This window comes from Colius striatus, chromosome 3 (assembly GCF_028858725.1).
Source record: "Colius striatus isolate bColStr4 chromosome 3, bColStr4.1.hap1, whole genome shotgun sequence".
In the NCBI taxonomy this organism is placed as follows: domain Eukaryota; kingdom Metazoa; phylum Chordata; class Aves; order Coliiformes; family Coliidae; genus Colius; species Colius striatus.
In genome coordinates, this window is record NC_084761.1 from 51,052,041 (window position 1) to 51,071,204 (window position 19,164).

Genomic DNA, 19,164 nt, shown 5'->3' on the forward strand with positions numbered 1-19,164 from the left:
TGTCCGGATCTCTGTTCTGCCTGCTGGTGCTTTGGGGGTAGATGAGCTGTGTAAGGCACCATGATGTGTGTGTTCATCAAGGTGCCTTCCTCACCCTTTCCCCTGCTGTGACTTGAAGTGTTGCCATCAAACTCGAATGCAGCCCCTAAGAAGAAATCTGTCTTGCCAGACATTTAAAAGATGAGTAATAATAATTCAGATCTTCTCGAAATGTAGTTTTAAGCTTCTCCTGCATATGTTAGTTAAGGCCTCCAGCAGATTTATCTGACTGTGTGATTATAGTGTCTGTCTCATCCTAGGCAGTTACTGACCACCAAAGAGCATGGGCACAAAAAGTCTTGGAAAACAACATACAGGCTAGATTATGGAGGAAGACAAGGCCATTGGGAAAAAGCATGGCCATGTGTGTGACAGCTCAATCCGTGTCCCCTTTTCTGCAAGCCAGCTGCCTTTTGTTTTGCCAAGCCCGCTAGACTGAGCTTGAAGTGGCTTGTGGTGGTGGTGGGCTGCATTGAAGAAGCATTGCTCTTCTCAGGTTCCTCAGATGGGAGATAGAGCTGAACCATCTCATGAAAGTGCTGGTTTGCTCCAAATGTCACAAAATAATTTTTCCATATGTGGGCTTTCAAGGGGTAGAAATAGCACCTCAGGGAGAGTTGTCCAAGGCTTCTGAAAGGGTTATAGGACTCTGAAAGGGTTTAAAGCAAAGGCCTGAAGAGGCAGGGAACAAGAGAAATGTTACTGTGGTGTATTAACCGTTGCCCCTTTGTCCTCCTGCTGACTCCTCAATGGAGCAAAAATCTACTAAGTAGAATCCAGCCTTTATTCACAGGGTGCATCTGGAAGGGGCTTGAAGGTGTTATAGAGGAATCAGCCTCTAAAGCTTTCTTAACCAAACAGAATTTTATTAAACCAATTGTAGCAAGCGATAAAAGGGCAAACAGCGCTGGGTGACCTGGGGAAGTGCAACAGTTCCGCCACGGCACACCATGCAACTTTTCATATGTCCTTATATATGTTTCCCCCCACCCCTTCATGGGCTGGGACACTCCGACGAATCGGTCTCTGGTTGGTCAGCTGACAGTGTCCACGCACCGTCCTTGCTCATCTACCAGCTCCAGATTGGTGAAAAATGTTGCTGGGTGTTCCTGCCTTTGAAGTTTCGCTATTTTGTTGCACCTTCCCAGCGCTGACCAGGTGTTGGCTTAACCACTTAACTACTATTACAAGGTTCCACAAAACATAATAAAACTTACACAAACACAGTCATTGCTCACAACAACATGCACAACACAACTGAATCCCACTCGATTTGCTCAACAATAACAATTTTGACCATCACCCATTACAAAAGTGTGTTGCTCTCTGAGTGAGAAAAAAGAACAGGAAAGAGAAAACAGCTTTATGAAGGGCTGGAAGTCACTCTGCCACGAGTCCTGAATAGAAAGGATTGTTTGAAATGACCTGCTATGCCTCCTCTTAGCCAGGAGCTGGGGGCTACAGGAGAGATGCAGCTTCTGGAGGATGATTTGGAGAGAGGAGATGCTGAGAACACAACTCTTGGTATCTTGTCTGGTCAAATCTGGAAACATTGATTTGGGGCCACTGCTAGAGCTCTGACCAGGCTGCCTGGACAATGCTCTGGCTGTTTCTCCTGGAGACAGGTGTCCAGGTAGAAGCAAGCTGGGAGCAAATCACGATGTCGGGACAAACAGCAGCAGCATTAGCGGTGGGGTGAACCTGCCTTCCTTCAGCAGTAGAAAGCCGCTTCTGAAACAGTTGGCGCTTTGTTTCATGGAAAGCGGTGAGCTCTGAGCCCGCCAGCGGGAACCCGGCTGCCAGGGGAGGGAGCCGTCCGTGCACGGCTGCAGGGGGAGCTGTGCGCGGGTGTCCGCGGGCCGCGCTTGTGTCCGGTGTCCAGGCGGCCATGGGCACCCGCCCGCGGTCCGCCGCGCTCTGCGGGGCGGCGCTGGCCCTGGCGGGCGGCGCGGCCCTGGTGGCCTGGGCCTGGGTCCGCCTGCGGAACCGGTCCGCGTTGTCCGCCGCCCGCCCTGCCGCCGCTGTCGCCGCCGATCAGGTACCGGGCCCGGGCCGGGGCAACGGGCGAGGCCGCGGAGCCGGGGAGCGCCCACGGGGCCGCGCGGCCCTCGCCCGCCCCCTCCCCGGGGCCACCGGGCCCCTTGGCCCAGCCGTCCCCTCGCGCCCCGCGGCGGCCCCGGCAGCACAGGGGGCCCTGGGCCGGGGCCGAGGCCGCGGTGGGGCGGACAGGCCGGGGCCGCGAACTCAGCTTTCCTGCGCAGCTGCGTGTGGTCGGGCCGGGGTCGGGGGCTGTCCCAGCCTTTCCATTGCCTCGTGTGTGCTGCGCTGCGTCGCTGCCGGGGTAGCATAGCTGGCGTCTTCTTGTTCTCGGCGCAGTGGCTTTTGCTGCATCTCATAGGCTCCCTATTAAGCCTCCTTTTTACCCCCAGCCCTGCTAAGCCTCCTGCCTGCCCTGGCTGCCGGACTAAGCGCGCTGTCCCTCGCTTCGCAGGGTAAAGGACACAGAAAGCAGATCCTGGTGCTGGGCCTGGATGGGGCTGGGAAGACCAGCGTTCTCCACTCCCTGGCGACTAACCATGTCAAACGCAGCGTGGCTCCCACTGAGGGCTTCAATGCCATCTGCATCAACACCGAAGAGTCCCAAATGGAGTTCCTGGAGAGTAAGTGAACCTCTTCTAGTGCAGAATATAAAATAAGTTCCCACCCTGTACATGCAGGATCAGACCCGTATTTTAAAAGCTCCGTGTTCCCTCATACCAGCCCTAATATTGTAAAGTTGTGATTATTTTCTGTTTGGGGATATCACCTCTTCTTGAAGGTGATATTCCAGTGTTAAAGGAGGTCATTATTTGTTAAGCCCTGTCCTCCGGGGACTTCTGCTCCCAGAGAGAAAAGGGTAACAAACCTGAACGCATGAAGACAGCCCAAGGCAGAGGTGTCCCGAACAAGCCCTGTGTTCTAGTACATAGCCGTTGTCTGTTGTACAGCTTCTCCTTGGTGCTTGTGCCTGGCAAAGGCCAAGCGCCGAAGAGGAATAAATAATAAGATGTAGGAAGAGGAAAGCTTTTTACCCTTTTTTATCAAAAGCCTTGTAAGTAGTATTGTCTAGTCCTTAATGGCTTTTGAATGTCTTGTAGGTTTTTGTTGACCTTTTTGTGGTTTTCTGAGCACTGATTTTTGGGTATTGTCCATCCCCACGGAAAGCATCTCCTGTGATATTTTTGGGGTGTCATGGATGTTCTAGATGCAGCTAGCTGATGGGGGAAGAGGCCCTGAGTGTCAGTTACTGGTACAGAGAAGCAGGCATCCTTACCTCGTCAGTGCTTGCCTTCTGTGAAGGCAGAAGCTGCCCTTTGCTTCCTGCTGTTTCTGCACCATTCTATACCAGTGCTCGACAGGCTCAGTTGGCAACTGTCCCATGGATGCCTCCGCACCTTTGTCAGCAGACCTACAGGAGTTATGCTGTTCCTAGGTAAGTCTTTGGGAGTGAGGATGAGGCCACTAAGGCAGAATGTCATTCCCAGTCATACTACCATAGGAGTCTCTGCTGTATCTGAGGGAAATAATCTCTATGGAGATGTTTGTAGTCTGTGCCCTTCTTCTAGTGGGTATGAGACACCTGTCTACTAGGAAGTACTTTGTCTATCTGAGCCCAGAGAACCAGTATCACCGCTGCCTGGGGATGGCCTGGGCTTAGAGCTGCACACCTCACAGCAGAACCTGTTGTTTCTGAGTCATCCTTCCCTCTCTGGTCCAGGTTGGTAGTGACTGAGATGTGATGGCTGCGATCTGACCCATGGGAAATGAAATGTCTCAGGCCAGTGTCAGCCAGGTAAATCCGTGCATGGCTCTCTAATCTGGTTACTTATTCAGTCTATACCATTGCCTAGTCCAGGGGTTAGCAGCCTACGCTGTGATCACATGGCACAAGATGATCAGCAGACAGCAGGGTTTTTGTTTTGCTGGCTTAGGCAGCTAGAAAACTGTTCTTTTTTTTTGTACCATCATCTAGATGAGCAGGTGGCATGTTGTCTCTGCAAGGGCTGGGAGCTCCTGCCTTCTACTGAGTTCCTTCTGGTTTGGGAAAAAAACCAAGGAAGTTCACTGTGAGGTTGCTAACTGCTGGGTTATGCTATGCATGAATGTTTCTAATGGAGGGAATGGTGCTGAGCCTCCAAAACTTCACAGTACGGAATCAGAGGAATCTGTCCCAAGCATGCTATGTCAGTCCCAGCCCTCTCCTTTCCACAGTGGCAGACTTGCAGCTCTGCCTGCAGATCCACTGATGCTCTGAGAGTCAGGCATGCCCTCCTGGGAAACATGGCTTCCCTTTTGACATTCTTGAAACTACTGAACCATTTAGACTTAAGGGAAAACAAAATTGCTTTGAAACAGAGCAGTCACCGAGGGCAGTAAAAGATGGCTGACTAGCAAGTCAGTTTTGGAAAGAGCTCCTGTGTAAGACAGGAAGCAGTTACAGGGAACCTCGGATGTGTTGCTTCTGGGCACTTCGGTACTCTTGAGCAAGTGGTTCTGCAGCATACCAAGGAGAAGACCTGCAGAGCTGAAAACACATCTGAAATACTTAACATGCTACTAGCTATTCCTACTCCTGCTACACTCAGCAAACTACCAACCTCTTTGTGTCCCCAGATGGGAACAACAATCCCAAGCGACTTGCTTGATGTTTCACCACAGAGTTGTTACAAGGCCTGATTTTAAAAGTGGACAGTTTTCCTCTGTATCCAGCAGAAGGAACTTGGGTAGAAATGTGCAAAAGTTTCTCCCAAGGATTGCCCAGAGAGTCTGCTGGGGATTTATTTTTCTCTCTTCCTAAGCACTGCTGGTTACTGACAGTATGAAAACTGTGGGAGTTTTGAACTAGTCCTTAGTGTCATACAAATCTGATGAGAGCCCTCTCTACCTCGGAGCTAATGTCTTCCTGAGAAATTGTGGGCCTGCTTTGTACTAAGATGAGATGGGCATGTGGAGGCATTCACACATAGTGCTTATGGACACCAAACCTCTTTCATCTCTCCCTACTGCTTGACAACAAGAACCAGCAAGGCAGGAACAAAAAATAAAGAAACTGAACCTAGAAACCTCTGAAAATAAGAGCATAGAATCGAAGGATTTCTCCCTCTTCCCACTTGAGTGTACACATATACCTGCATGGGAGTTAACTGGGGAAAATAAAGCTATTTCCAGTCTCATATACTTTGAGTACTTGGAAACCCAAGTCCCATGGTGCTTCAAGCCCGAGCCTGCTGTCTGCACCTCTGAGAGCAGTGCTGCTTGGATTACATGGTGAATCCTGTGCTGCTCTCTTCTCTTCCAGTCGGGGGCAGTGAATCCCTGCGTTCCTACTGGAAGATGTACCTGCCCAAAGTGCTGTTGCTCATCTATGTTGTGGACTCGGCGGATCATGCCCGACTGCCTGTGGCAAAACAGCTGCTTCATCAACTGATCCAGAACAACTCCACCCTGCCGGTGGTGGTTCTAGCCAACAAGCAGGTAAGAGTTCCCTGCTGGTAGCTGAGTTTAGGCTTTCAGCAACTCTGAAAACAGCAACAAAGCCTTTTGCAGGAGGCTTTGTGTTTGGGAGCTGGGGATCTTTTTGGGGCACCAGATGACTGCAAAGGAAAATAGTATGAGGTTGAGTTTTGTATCTGCAAGGTGCAGCTCCTGTGCTTGGAAATGGTGCAATCAGAGCTGTGGGTGGAAGTAATGGTGGAAACTGCTGTAGAGGTGCAAGGTTTGAAAGCTTGTTGTGGCTTAATCCCAGCTGGCAACCCAGTGCTGTGCAGCCTCTTGCTCACTCCCCACCCTGGTGGGGCGGGGAGGAGAATCAGAAGGATGAAAATGAGAAAACTCCTGGGCTGAGATAAAGACAGTTTAATGGGTAAAGCAAAGACCATACACACAATCAAAGCAAACCAAGGAATCCATTCACCACCTCCCATGGGCCCGCAGGTGCTCAGCCAACTTCAGAACAGCAGGGCTCCATCACATGTAAGAGGTACTTGGGGAGACAAATGCCATTACTGTCAATGTCCCCCCCTTCTTCCTTATTTCCCCAGCTGCATATGCTGAGCATGACACAATGTGGTCGGGGATATTCCTTTGGTCGGTGGGGGTCAGCTGTCCCAGCTGTGTCACCTCCCAACTTCTTATGCACCCCCAGCCTACTCACTGGCAGGGCAAGGTGAGAAGCAGACTCACCTCATGTAAGCACTGCTCAACAACAATGAAAACATCCCTGTGTTATCAACACTGTTTCCTGCACAAATCCAAAACAGCCCCATCCTAACTACTGTGTAGAAAATTAACTCTATCCCAAACAAAACCAAGGGAGACCACAGTTAGACCTGGAGTTAGGTTTCTGCTCTGAATATCTGTCTAGAAGTACCACCTTACCTAGCAGCAGCCAAAAAGTGAAGCACGGTTGTTTGCCATCAGATTGGTTGGTTGCTCCTAACGCTACTACTGGAAGTATGAGAGAAGAGTAGTTTTCCTCACCGGTCAGCGCTTTCTTGTCAGATCTATGTGAAGGTGTCAACGATCAGTGATCAGTACCTGGCATAGAACTATGCCTGTGGTATGGTCAGATGATGAAACAGCCCAGGGTTTTTAAGCCCAGATTTTCTTTTGTGAGGGCTGTGTGCTCAGTTTGCATTGTTACCTCCTCAATTTTTATTAACTTAGGCATGTTACTAGTGGTCCTTTGTGTTACTCTTGAACACAAGTGCATGCTTTGGCTTCATCAAACACAAGTGCTACCAGTGTTTCTCCAGGTCCTAGAGTCAGAAATGCTGATGGCTGAGAAGGTATGTAGGGAATGACTGTCGTACATTTGCCCTGCTCTTGTAGCTCTGTGCTGGGCGCCTGGGGTCTTGGCACGGCAAGGCTTTTGTCTGCCTTTCACAAGTAGTCTTACCTTATTAGCAGAGACACTGGAATTACTAGAAACAGAACTGTACTCTTACTTCTTTGTGAGGGAATTAGGTTGACAATAAACATTTTGTTTGGCCCAAAGCATTTTAGGGCATGGGAACTTGATCTCAGAGAAGATGGTAAGAATGGTGCCCTAAGACACTTGAGACCTTTCTCCTCCTTGGACAAAAGCAGTGTCTCAAAGCAGGAATGGTGCTTTGCAACAAACCTCATGCAACTAACCTCATGCAACTAACAAGGTTGTTTTCTTTTTGTGTATCAGGACCTCGAAGGTGCATATTGCATCACTGATATCCATGATGCTCTGGCACTGTCTGAGATTGGTGATGAGAGGAAGATGTTCTTGATTGGTACCCACGTGGCAGAGGACGGCTCCGAGATCTCGTCCAGCATGAAGGATGCCAAGGAGCTGATAGTGCAGCTGGTTTTGGAAACACAGTGACAGCTTCAATGTGATAATTGCAGCTGAGGGAGATCGGGTGTTAGTGCATAGTCAGTCTGCTGCATGGCAAACCAAAATGTACAGCTGTCTTCCTTATGGGTGTGGAATTCCTCTGAAAATGGTGTCTAGTTGATAAGAAAAGTTTTAAGTTGATAAGTAGTCTATTTTTTAGTATATTTGTAGGGGAAAATTAAGTCTTGGACAGTAAAGGGAGCTGAGACGGGCTAAGAAAGCTTCTTGCCAGGTGGGAATCAAGCATTGGCTTCAGTGGAAGAAAGTTGTATTCAGTGAATTTAACCTGGGTTGATGTCTTGGGCTTAAATTGAAAGCTGTTTACTTCCTGGGTTTTACGGAACCCTGTTAACAGTGTTGTTCTGTTAAAAATGAGACCTCAGTTCTTGACAGTGTCAGAAATTTAAAGTGCTTTGAGCAGTAATTTTGATGGTGACAATTTTTGTTATTGCTCTATTGGAGCTAGCTTTTAAGGGAGTGGCAAGTTAATCATCTCTGGAAATTGGGTTTGGTTACTGCTTCTTCGGTGGCTAAGAACAAGAAAATGAAAGCCGTAAGACATTAAGTATTCCTTCGCCTACAGGGAAAAAAACTGAACAGTGTAATTTAAGGTAGCGAATAGAGGCATTTAAGTTAAATTGGCACTAAAGGTGGGAGGCTCCTCCCTCAGGCTGAGCCTCTTGTTTCTGTTTAATCCAGGCTGTCCTCGAGTGAGCAGTCTTAGATGTGAAAAACCTGTTGTTTTTGATAGCGATTTCTGTTAGCACAGCGGGTGAGGAAGATGAGTTGCTGACGAGTGTCGCTCTCCTGGCGTCCTGGTGATTGTGCTCAGAGGACGACCAGGAGCAGTTCTGCAACGGACCTGCTTTGCAACCGCGTGTATTGTATGAGAGTTTGGAACAGATGCATAAAGTGGAAAGTATCACCCTCAGCAGTGGTCCGGGAATCATTTACCGGAGCGGGGAGCGCTGCCGGAGACCGTCCTGGCTTTGCGGCGGCGGCCGCCTGTATAGCGCGTCGGCCGAGTGGCCCGTGAGGGCCGGCCGGGCGCCTCGGCGGGGCCCTGCGCTCGGCGCTCAGCGTGCCGCGGGAGGCCCGCTGCCCGCCGCCGGGGCCAGCCGGGGCGGCCCATGGCGGCAGGAGCGGTTGCGGCAGGAGAAGTAGCCGAGCCGCGAGCCGGGCGCCGTTGCCGTGGCGACGGGAGCGCGCGCCATGGCGGCGGCCGGGTCGGGAGGGGGCTGCGGAGGACCGCGGCGGGCCACCTGCCTCAGCCCCTACCGCTGCCGTCTCGGCGGCTCCCCCGCGTCCCAGGCCCGGCCCCTCACCGGAGCGAGACGGCGGTCCCCCGGCACCACGGCCGGGAACGGCTGCCCTGGGAAGGCGCGGCAGCCCGGTACATGGCTTCGGCCGCCGTCGGGGCGCCTGGACCCCGAAATCGCGCTTGGCTTTCCCACGGTGTCGGTGTCACCGCGTCCCTGGTTTGCCCGTCCCCCTCTTTAAACACGGCGGCCCGTTTTGTTCTGCGGCAGAGTCCCGGTTCAGCGCAGCCACCACTGTCCCTAGACTGACAGTGTCCCCTTGAAGTTACTGGCGGCCACAACGAGGGGTGGCCATGCTGAGCCAGGAGGGAGCCTGCTGGTCAGCAGTGGCCGCTGCTGCTCGCCCCGGGAGGAGGGTGCTGGTGAGGGTATTTGGTGCTATACCGGGAAGGTACCAGCGAAAACCAGCAGCAATAGCTGCCAGGGAATTGCATCCCAAGGGGATATACAAGCTTTGTCTGCCGTGTGGTTATTTCACACTGAGGAGCCGGCAGCCCAGGCTGCAGGTGCTACCAAGCTTTTAAATTCACCTCTTCTCGTCTTTGCAGTTTCTGCTTACTTCTCCGCATGCTCACGTAACAGGTAAGAACTCTCCCAGGCCCCAGTCCCCTGGCTGAGTGTCCAGGCTGTGCCCCAGGACTCTTGGGGAGGGCTTGGTTAGGAATTTATGCCAAGAAACAGGTTGATGTATTGGATGACGCCATGATAAACACACAGAGGAAATTATGTCTGCTTTGCTTTTCCCCCTGCTTCTCATGACAACATCTTGACTGTCCTACCCCTTCAAAACGGAAGCTGTGACCCTTTGCTTTACAAGGAATTGATCTCAAAGGGAGTTGATCCTCCACTAAGCAATGAGTCTGTGAACTCAGGCAGAAGAAGCAGACTGCTTCTGTGTCTGGCTATAGCAAGGCAGCCTCTTCTCTGCTGGGAAGCACAGACAGGACCAAATGGCAAAGGCTCCCCGAGGGCTGTCCCCTTGTCGGTGAGGTGTGTTCACTACTGCTATTGGTACACCCTGTGTAGGGATACCTGTCTGTAGCATAGAGAAAGGGGTAGAAAGTCTTTTTTTATTATTGTTTGGAAAAAACCCTCACACATTAACAATTGTCAAATGAATTGAGAGACCTGATGTGGATGTACATGTGACTCATCCTTTGCCTGGGTCCTGATGCAAGTTTTGCACAGCGGTGGCCAAGCCAACACTGTGAGGCATGGGGGCCACGTGCACTTTGTGCTAGGTTTGGCTAGGACTGCGCTGTAGATTTGTGCTGGGGGTGGTGGAAAAGCCATGAGCCTGCAGATAGTGCCAGCTCTGCAATGCAGCTAGACTGGTGGGGGGGGACACCTCTTCATGGTTATCTGTCATCCCCTCACACCTCTGCAAGGAGAAGCCTCTGGGGACCTGCTTGGGAATGAACAGCTGAAGCTGGTTTTTGTCTCCTCAAAATGCCAGCTGTGCCTTCCTGAGCATGTCCCATCTTGAGCTGGCGGCAGTAGGCCAAAGTCCTGCGGGCAGTTCCCTCTGTGGGATCGCGGTGTGAGCAGTGTTTGCAGTGTTGTGACCTGCAAAGATAAATCAGCAGGTATCTCACAGGGAGCATGCAGCGAGAATGCTCTAACAGCAGCCTACTGTTGTGGGAGGCTCTGTGGCACTGAGCTCTCCGGCAAGTGTTTGCCAGGTCTTGGCACCTCACTGGAGGGATCAGCCCCATCAGAGAACCCACAGGTGTGTCCCCAAAGCACTGACCATTTTCTGTCAGCAAACATCTCTCTGTTGGTGTTCCCACGCCTCTCTAGGGCTATGCTGTCTTGCTGCTGGGTGATGCTAAGCAGGGAAGGGATGCCCCAGGCTTTCGCCTTCTGTGCTCCCCACATCCCACATTGTGTGGGTGTTCTCCAGCCCTCTCGGGGCAGGTGCCTGCAGCCACAGTGGGTGGGTATGGGCTTGGGCTGTGACACCAGGGAGCCCTGCAACACACTTGTGGCACTGGTGTGAGCTTGTCCTTCGCTTTGTACCCAGCCTCACAGAGCACAAGCACTTCTCAGCCACTGGGAATCCAGGCCTGGGGCACTTGAGCAGCAGGAGCAGACAATGGTATCTGATCTTCCTGAAAGGTTTTGGTCTGATGAATGCTCAATTAAAACATTTTCAGTGCTGCTTAGGGCACAGACCTTGTATATTTCTGTGTCTCTATAGCATCTGAGACCACTGTGCTGAATGGACTGAAATAAAACGATAAATAAAGTCTTTACCTGTGCTCCTAAAGCCATGTGGTAACAGTTCTGTCTCCATGGTGCCATCTAAAAAACCACAAGGGTGTTGATAACGTGTTTCTTTTCATCTGGGCTCCTGTAGGCTAGAGGATCATCCATCTCCTACCTGCTGGTGTTGTATAGCATGTTATTAACCAGAAAATTACCTTCCCCTTCTCCCTGCCATGTCCCAAAGGGACACTGCAGTGAGGACAGCATTGCAAATTTATGTCTCTGCAGTCCAAGAGACAGCACGAAAATCCATGGGCTGATGAGTTCACCAGATTAAATGGATGGAAAGTTACTTGGAGAGAGAGACCTCCCCTAAATGCACTCTCGCAAGGGATGCCTCACCAAGGCACAGGGGTTCAAGAGTCGGTTATGGCTTTGAATAGAGCAGTAGCTTCTTTATGCTTGGGTGGTTTAACTGTATGTTTAATGGCACATTTGTTCTTTTCTGCAATTCTGATAGGATACAAGAACTTGCACAACCCAAGAAAGTATCTCCTGCAAATGATCCCAGGTAAGGAGGAGCCCAAACAGCCCTTACTTGAGGACTGGGGACTGATGGGCTTCAGCTGGTGCAGACCTTTTGCCTTTGTCTTGCTGCTACTTTCCTCTCAAGAGCAAAAGTGGCTCCGAAACCAGATTGAGATATTGAGTATATGAGAGGCTCTACTCAGTTTGCTCTTTCTTGTTCTCAATCAATATGGGCTTGACCTGAGTCTCACCTTTGCTGCACCATCTGAGCTACCCCACTGAGATATTGCAGGGTAGGATGGTGCTGTGGAGGCCAGACCTTGTTGGAGCCACAGGCTGCTGCATCCTGGAGGACACAGCCTGGCTTTAGGAACTTTTTGGCAGTGTGAGGTTAGTGGTTGGACTTGATGATCTTAAAGGTCTTTTCCAACCAAAACAATTCTGTGATTCTATGAGCAGAGTTGCTCTGCATTACAGGGTGAAACCATGGCTTGACACGCCAGGACAGCCATCTCTTGGTAATGTCTCTTCTCCACTGTCTAGATGGGTATCACTGTGCTTGAAAACGGCTCCACAAACCCATCACCCTGCTTTTCCCTGCCCTGACTACCCTCACTGCAGCCTCTCTTTCATGGGGGATGAGCAACTCCAAATTTGCCCTGGGCACAGGAGAGTAACCACTAACATGCTGCAAAACCTCACCCACTTTCCATGGCACACCCTGGCCATGACATGATTATTATTATTTTTACTGTCATGCCTGTGGTATAGTTGGGTGGTAATGGTGAGGCAAGAAAAAGGCAGTCACGAAACTCCCCCAGGGGTTTCAGAGATGTAATGAAATGACCCTTTCTGTATATTCACTGCTAACTGTAAAGCCAGACTCATCACTTGAAGGCTTCTTTTCCTTTTGAGTTGACAGCAACCATCTGGACAGTGTTAGGAAATTCAGTGCTGGAGAAGGTGAATGCTTGAGAGATGGCAGCAGCACTGTGCAGCTGTGGGGAGCCATAGGGACTGCATGCCCCATCCCAGGCTGGCAAAGAGAGCCCCAGCAAGCACATTTCACACTTGTGCTTGTTTCTAAAATTTCCCACCCTTACTGTTGTTGGTAGGCTCGTGTGGGGAAACCAAGAGACCATCAGGACCCTCTCGTTGGGTGCTAGGACAGCTCAACCATCCCCAAGAACAGTGGCACTGGCCAAGCCCAAGCAAGATTTTGGCAAGCACAAGTGCAGGTCAGTGGTGTGGTAGCACATTCTGGGGAAGGAGGCAGCTCAGAGGGTGCTCTCCAGTTGGGGATGTGCTGGCTTCCAGGGAAAGGGGAGATACTGCCTCCTCTCCTGCCACCACTGCCCCCCAGGTAGCTCAATGCCACTGAGACCAGGCTGTAATGATGCTTGGATCAGAAGCTACCTGTAGCAGGGAAGATAGTGCTATGGGAGCATAGTCTTGACTTCCAAAATGAGGAGGAACTGTGAGGTGCTAAGCTTTGATGCTCTTTTATTTTAGCCACTTCTTGGCTGTGTGAAGGGCTTCTGCAACACATGGTGATTGCTGGTCTGATTATAGCTTTAGATTCCTATCAGCTGTTGTAGCAGCCAGCCTTGATCTCCAGGCGGATGGGGAGTGTGTTCCTCTGCTCTAATGGAACAAACTCCAACCAACAGTGCTGCTTCAGCTCAGAAGCAAAGACATCATGTGCATACATGCATGCCTCAATGGAAACATGTGTGTCACGTGTGTGTACTGAGGGACTGTCTGTCCCTAGAGTGTCCTCTGTCTGTACTGGGGCTGAGGCTGCCCAGCCAGGCACCTGGACACAACTAGTGATTCCCTGCATCCTCTTGGATCCTGGTCTAAGTCTTCAGAATAAAGATTAGGAAGTGCTATGGACAGAGAAATCTTGCAGCATCCTGCTGGCTGGAAGGGATCCAGGTCTCTTGCCTTGAGTTAAACCTCTGCTGTCACAGCATGATATAAAACTAGCACATGTTTGGGAAGAGGAGTGAAAAATGATGTAAAAAGTGTAAACTTCAGTAGCACTAGGTGATGCTGCATTAATTGAAGCAGCTCATCAGAAGCTCTGTTGGAGGGAATGAAGCTCTTACAGAGACACGATGGTAGCTGCTAGTCTGTAAGAAGTCCTAGCAATGAAAATGGAGATGAAACTATGTTGCACTTCTAGCTTCCCTCTACTTGGGGGGATGTCAAGACACGTGTCTGTAGTTTTTTTTCCTCTGCCACTGTCATCAGTTCAGGGGCTCTCATCCTCCTGAGAGCTTCTGTCTCTTGAGTAGTGGTGCCTGCCTGACAGCCCTTCCGGCCTTTCTGCTCACCTCTGCTCACCTCTTCTCTGGTGATGACAGACATCTTCCGACAGTTGTGGCTGATGGAAAGCTGGATGAGCATGCTCTAGGCAAGTCTGAGGAGATCCCAAGATGAACTGCAAGAGCACAAGGTGCTGTTAAGTCATTGCAACAAAGAGGTTTCTCAATTGGCAGAGCTGAACAACACAGATGCTTCCAGTTTGTGTAGTAGAGTGGCTTCTTAAAACAGTCCAGGGAAAGGCCTAGACTCTGCAAACAGTGCACTGAGGGTGCAAAAGAAGACCCTGCATATGCAAACGGCATTTACCTTTAAACATAGGAAATGTCAAGTATAAATGCCCATTTGTTCAGGGCTTTTTTCCCTGTGCACCAGTGCCAACTTTTGTACATGTGTTAGGCACAGATATGTAACCAGACTTAGGATACCATCTGCTAGGATCAAGTTCTCTGTCAGTTGCCTCTCACTAACTCTTCTGTTCTGTTCCTCAAGATCTCTCTTCTTGTATGGCTGTGGACGGGAATCAACGATTTGGGAGCGTCCATTGCTAGAGGATTTTAGCTTCCCTTCTGATCGGCTGCTCAAGTTGTCTGAACCTAAAAAATGCCAGGATGCTTACCTGCAGCGAAGGTGAGAGGCCAGAAAGCCTGTAGGATGTTATAGGTAGGCCCTTGGGTCTTGTAGCATCCATGCATCTTCAAAGGAATAAATACAGGGACAGAAGACAGGTATAACAGAGGGCAAAATGCAAAGCAGGGACTCCTGCTTTCCTTAAGTAGAACACAAAAAAATTCCATTTAAACATAAGGAAGAACTATTTCACTGTGAGGGTGAGGGAGCCCTGGCACAGGCTGCCCAGGGAGGGTGTGGAGTCTCCTTCTCTGGGGGTTTTCTAAACCCACCTGGACGTGTTCCTGTGTGACCTGATCTAAGTGGACCTGCTTTAGCAGGGAAGTTGGACTAGATGACCTCTAAAGGTCCTTCCCAACCCCTACCATTCCATGATTCTGTGATTCTCTCTTGGGTTGAATTGTTTCTATAGGGGAAATGGTGACAAGATAAAGCTCCTTATTACTGCAGCAAGCATGAGGCTTAACTTAGGGGAGTTAGTGTATTAAATTGCAGCCTGGTTTAAGCATTATGGGGGAATATCCATGAGTGGCCATGCCCTGACTCTCTTGCTTCCAGACCTCGCCAGTCCCCTGAGTGGCGTGTGTCACCAGCTGCACTGAGCTATAAGGCCACCCCGCGGGTCCTGGAGCTTGCCCAGCCAAAGGTGCTGCAGCCAGATTTCCTGCTGGCCAGAGAGGTGAGGAGGTGCTTCAGTGAGATTTGGAGGGCACAGTGATGCAGCAAACTGTCCTGAGTTTTTACACCCTGGATGTGCACAGTGCGTGCTACGGAGGGGAGAAGCTGCCTGGTTCTGCTGGGGTTTGTGACGCTGAGAGAAACTGCCTCTTAGGAGTGAGATGATGTCTGAAAATCTCCCTGCTGAGAGACAGAAAACAGCCAGGCTGGAGTGGCCTAAAATAGCAGGAGAGCCAAGGGAGGCATCTGGGCTGCATCCCCTGATAAAGCAGCCTGGGAAAGTGGAGAAACCTGATGAATATGACCTGTTTAGGTCCTAGGGAGTACAGTTGTGTTTGTAGTCGAGCGGCTGTGCTCCTATCTGAGAATATAGGGGTCACGAGCCTCCAAGCACTATGTACATTTCAACAGTGTTTTACCAGAAGCCTAATTTAGAGACATACTTCTGAATTTGCTCCTTTCAGGTGGGTCATTGCTTTGTCAGGGGTGAAAGGGTTTGGGGCAATCTCAGATTACACTCATTTCCATGGCAAAGGCTGGATTTTCTGGCTGCAGTCTCCAGCCTAGGAAATGAAGGAGGCTGTGCTGGAGCAGACCTTGGCATCAGCAACCCTGTAAAAAATAGGGGAAGAAGTCCCATGCTGAAGCAGTAATCATTTTTGCTGTGGGAACTTCATCAGCACTTTTACCCTGAAATCTGAGTGTCTCTGCTTAGTGGGGAAATCGATTTAGCCAGGAAGATGATTGTGAAAAACCCCACTCTGCATGAAAGGCTGAGGGAGCTTGGAGGAGACTGAGGGGTGATCTCATTAATGTTTACAAATATGTACAGGGCAGGTGTCAAGAGGATGGAGCCAGGCTCTTCTCAGTGATGGCTAATGATAGGACAAGGGGCAATGGGTATAAGCTGGAACATAAGAGGTTCCAAACAAACACAGGGAAGAATTTCTTCACCGTGAGGGTGACAGAGCACGGGAATGGGCTGCCCAGATGGGTTGTGGAGTCTCCTTCTCTGGGGACATTCCAAACCCACCTGGACGAGTTCCTGTGTGATCTACTCTCGTGGTCCTGCTCTGGCAGGAGGGTTGGACTACGTGATCTTTCGAGGTCCCTTCCAGCCCTTGAGATTCTGTGATTCTGTGAATTTCTCTGCACTTTTACCTGGCTGCATGGCTGTCATTATAGACATTCCTGTCCTGGCTCTGAGTGAGTGACAGCTGGGCAAAAAAGAAATACTGGCTAAAACATACAAATCCCAGCAGCACCCAAACTACCTTATAGTTCAGGTGAAAGAGAAAGAATATGTGCTGGGAAAATAAGAGTGTTGCTTCTTGTTAGCATGTCTGCAGGGGAAGGGTTCTGGGTGCTCATCCCTTTGGAGAGAGAATGTGTGCCCCTCTGTGTCCGCACACCTCTCCCCCGTTCTGAGCCCACACAGGTGCCAACATCAGTCAGCAAAGCGGCAGCCTCAGCCAGAGCTTCCCCGCAGCTGCAGCTCCTGGCAGAGCCATGCCTCAGGAAGGTGACCTGGTGCTATGACAACAGCGTCCTGGAAGCCGCCATCCGCCCGGTGAGGCAGCGTGGCAGGCGGGGCAGGGCTGCGGGGCGCAGGGAGGGCATGGGGGCTCTATCCCTGGCTGCTTTCTATGGGGCAGCCCCGCAGGTGCTACTAGCTCTGATGCTGCTCCTGGGGCTGGAAATTAGGACTTGTCCTCCATGCCCAGTGTGAGCTGCCCCCCAACAGGCACCCCCACACCTGTGCCTAGCCTGCACTTGTGGGAATGGTGAGAGGTGGGCAAGTGCCTCATTGGGATATCTCCCGGACTGGGGAACGGCTTGGAGAAAGGGCTTATGGGTAAGAGGAGCCTGCAGGGCAGGTTTTGGGACTGGCCAGGCAGTGATTGCTACTTCCACAGTTTGGCTGGTGCCAGGCACAGCTATGGACAGTGTTGTGTCCCATCTGTGTGTGGATGGTGACTGTGAACCTGGGTACACTGAGTTGCAGACTGCGCACCCTTGAATGCCAGGAGCACCTGTAAGGACTTTTCCACTCCTTTCTTCCACAGGTTTCCAAGTCAGCTCTGAGGGCAACTGCAAGCCCTTGGATTCTGGAGCTGGCCAGGGCAAAAAGCTTGCATCCAGACTACCTGCCCCTGCGGGATGCTGAGTGGCCAGTGACAAAGGCTGCAAAGCACTCGGTGGCCACACCAAGGCTCGTGGAACTGGCCCAGCCTTGCAAAAGGTGGGTGCTGCTTCCCTTCCATGGGGAAACGATCAGCTGCCAGCCCATCTTGTGCAGGCCACAGCACAAATTGTTGGTTTGGGTTTCACCAGTGTGATGAAGTCACTGCTCTTCTACTTCCAAAACACAGGGATTTTATATGGCTGGATGTGCTGATGCAACATGGATTGTGGTGTAAAATGCATTTTTGAGGTGAAAGGATCAAAAGAGAAAAAACAGGAACTTTTAAATTCCAGTAAGAATTACTGGTTGGGATTTCTTAATTATTAATTGCAATTATAAAAAGCAACCATCTGACATGTGGCACAGTGTGGCATGGATGTTGCTCAGCATGACGCCTCAGCCTGGGCTGCAGGGAGTGCTGGGGGGGATGTTTCACGGAGGGTGAGGGAATGCCTGGCTGTAGGGAGAGGTTCAGCATCCATCCCCTCTCACCAACATAGGGGCGGGACAGCAGCAGAGGCAAGACTGTTTCCATCCTCCTGTGAGAGGGGAAGGGCAGGGGTTGGCTGGAGGTGTGTCAGCTGGCAGGTCCTGCACCAGCAGGAACTGACCTGACCACCTCTGTCCTCGCTCCCCCAGGCTTCCGATGGACTTGACTCAGTTCGACCCAGATGCGTTCACAGTGAGTGAGGCTGCTAAGAAGGCGACTTGTTCTGCTCGGATCCAAGAGTTGGCTCGTCCCGTTAAACGCTGAGCTCGCTCAGAAACACAGCCCACACCAGCTGCCCCCGTCACCCCTTGGAACATTGCTCTTTGGGCTGTGCTGTGACCTGAAAACCTGCTTGACCACGGGGCAGGGGCAGCACCCAGCAGGAACACTCTTAGCGGGCTTATCTGCAGTTCAATAAAATGGCCATTCCTTAAGTTACCCAGGGAAATGGGCAGAATTGGACCTGATTTGGGAAGCCTCTGTCCCCAGGATGGGTTATGTCTGGGTTTTATTGCTCTTCTTTTTTTTTTTGCTGTACTGATTAAAGGAATAATGAAACAACTGCTGCGGGAAGCCAGAGCAGGAACTGTGCTTTCCTGTAAAGAAGTGTGGCAAACCAAAGCAAGTGACATGCAGTAGGTTGATGCAACACAACTCCTGGCCTTGGGTTTCAAAATTTTTGCTGAAGTTTAGAAATCTTCATAATGACAGTTTGTGCTTGCCACAGAAATAGAAACACAAAAGGCTGCAAAATTCCAGATCCAGGGCTGGATTTGATAAGGTGCAAAGCTTTAGTGCAGACTTTGGAAATGCTGGTGTAGCATGTGGGTTGATTGGCTTGGATTTGGGGCCTATTTTCTTGAATGCCTGGAGCACGGGCAGATTCTTTGCATGCATCTTTGATACCAGATGCACAGGTGGGTAAATTGGTTCAGATACTGAGTTTTGGGACCCTGGGCAAAGTAATAGAGCTCTGTGTTGGGATTTTTGGAGCCTAAGTCCAAAAGGCAGAGTTCCCCTCAGTGTAAGTGAGAAGGCACATTACAGAAACTAAGAAGAAAAGAGAGATTGGTGACAGGCTGTGCAGAACAGACTCTGAGCTCCAGTTGCATCTGAGGGTGAGTCAGTTTGGCAGCTGGATTGCAGGGGTACAGCAGGGCCTACGTGGGACACGGCACAGGGTGATTGCGTTTACGTTTCCTACAAGTTTTCTGGCCACTGGCCATGGGGTGCAGATACTGAAGCAAGAGAGATGCTCTCTAGCAAGGGACAAAAGTCATAAATGAAAGCATGTGGCAGGTTAAGTGCCAGGGTATCTTAATCTCCTTTGTGTTAAGCTGATTCTCCTTCC

The 19,164-nt window shown here is 50.7% G+C and overlaps 2 protein-coding genes across 3 annotated transcripts; both read left to right on the top strand.

Annotated features, from left to right (window-relative positions):
* Positions 1-1,927: 1,927 nt before the first annotated feature.
* Positions 1,928-8,378, top strand: ARL9 (ADP ribosylation factor like GTPase 9). Of its 2 annotated transcripts, none has more exons than XM_061993017.1 (4): positions 1,928-2,077; positions 2,531-2,699; positions 5,378-5,553; positions 7,256-8,378. In XM_061993017.1, the coding sequence occupies exons 1-4, from the start codon at positions 1,928-1,930 to the stop codon at positions 7,433-7,435; spliced, it is 675 nt and encodes a 224-aa protein (XP_061849001.1). In that variant the 3' UTR covers positions 7,436-8,378. The 2 variants fall into 2 exon arrangements, with proteins under 2 accessions (XP_061849001.1, XP_061849002.1); XM_061993018.1 differs by lacking the exons at positions 1,928-2,077; positions 2,531-2,699 and adding exons at positions 3,336-3,511; positions 3,797-3,871.
* A 281-nt stretch (positions 8,379-8,659) lies between these two features.
* Positions 8,660-18,227, top strand: SPMAP2L (sperm microtubule associated protein 2 like). The gene is made up of 9 exons (XM_061993198.1): positions 8,660-8,902; positions 9,011-9,348; positions 11,495-11,545; positions 12,618-12,740; positions 14,323-14,460; positions 15,019-15,139; positions 16,577-16,708; positions 17,205-17,380; positions 17,963-18,227. The coding sequence occupies exons 1-9, from the start codon at positions 8,660-8,662 to the stop codon at positions 18,075-18,077; spliced, it is 1,437 nt and encodes a 478-aa protein (XP_061849182.1). The 3' UTR covers positions 18,078-18,227.
* The last annotated feature ends 937 nt before the right edge of the window (positions 18,228-19,164 follow it).

What these genes read in the sequence shown, in the direction of transcription:
- SPMAP2L (XM_061993198.1), top strand. Translation starts at nt 8,660, where the DNA reads ATGGCGGCGGCCGGGTCGGGAGGGGGCTGCGGAGGACCGCGGCGGGCC. An exon ending in TCGCGCTTGGCTTTCCCACG is followed by an intron (nt 8,903 to 9,010) that starts GTGTCGGTGTCA and finishes CACTGTCCCTAG; the next exon opens with ACTGACAGTGTCCCCTTGAA. An exon ending in TTTGGCAAGCACAAGTGCAG is followed by an intron (nt 12,741 to 14,322) that starts GTCAGTGGTGTG and finishes CTGTTCCTCAAG; the next exon opens with ATCTCTCTTCTTGTATGGCT.
- ARL9 (XM_061993017.1), top strand. Translation starts at nt 1,928, where the DNA reads ATGGGCACCCGCCCGCGGTCCGCCGCGCTCTGCGGGGCGGCGCTGGCC. An exon ending in CCGCTGTCGCCGCCGATCAG is followed by an intron (nt 2,078 to 2,530) that starts GTACCGGGCCCG and finishes CTCGCTTCGCAG; the next exon opens with GGTAAAGGACACAGAAAGCA. An exon ending in TGGTTCTAGCCAACAAGCAG is followed by an intron (nt 5,554 to 7,255) that starts GTAAGAGTTCCC and finishes TTTGTGTATCAG; the next exon opens with GACCTCGAAGGTGCATATTG.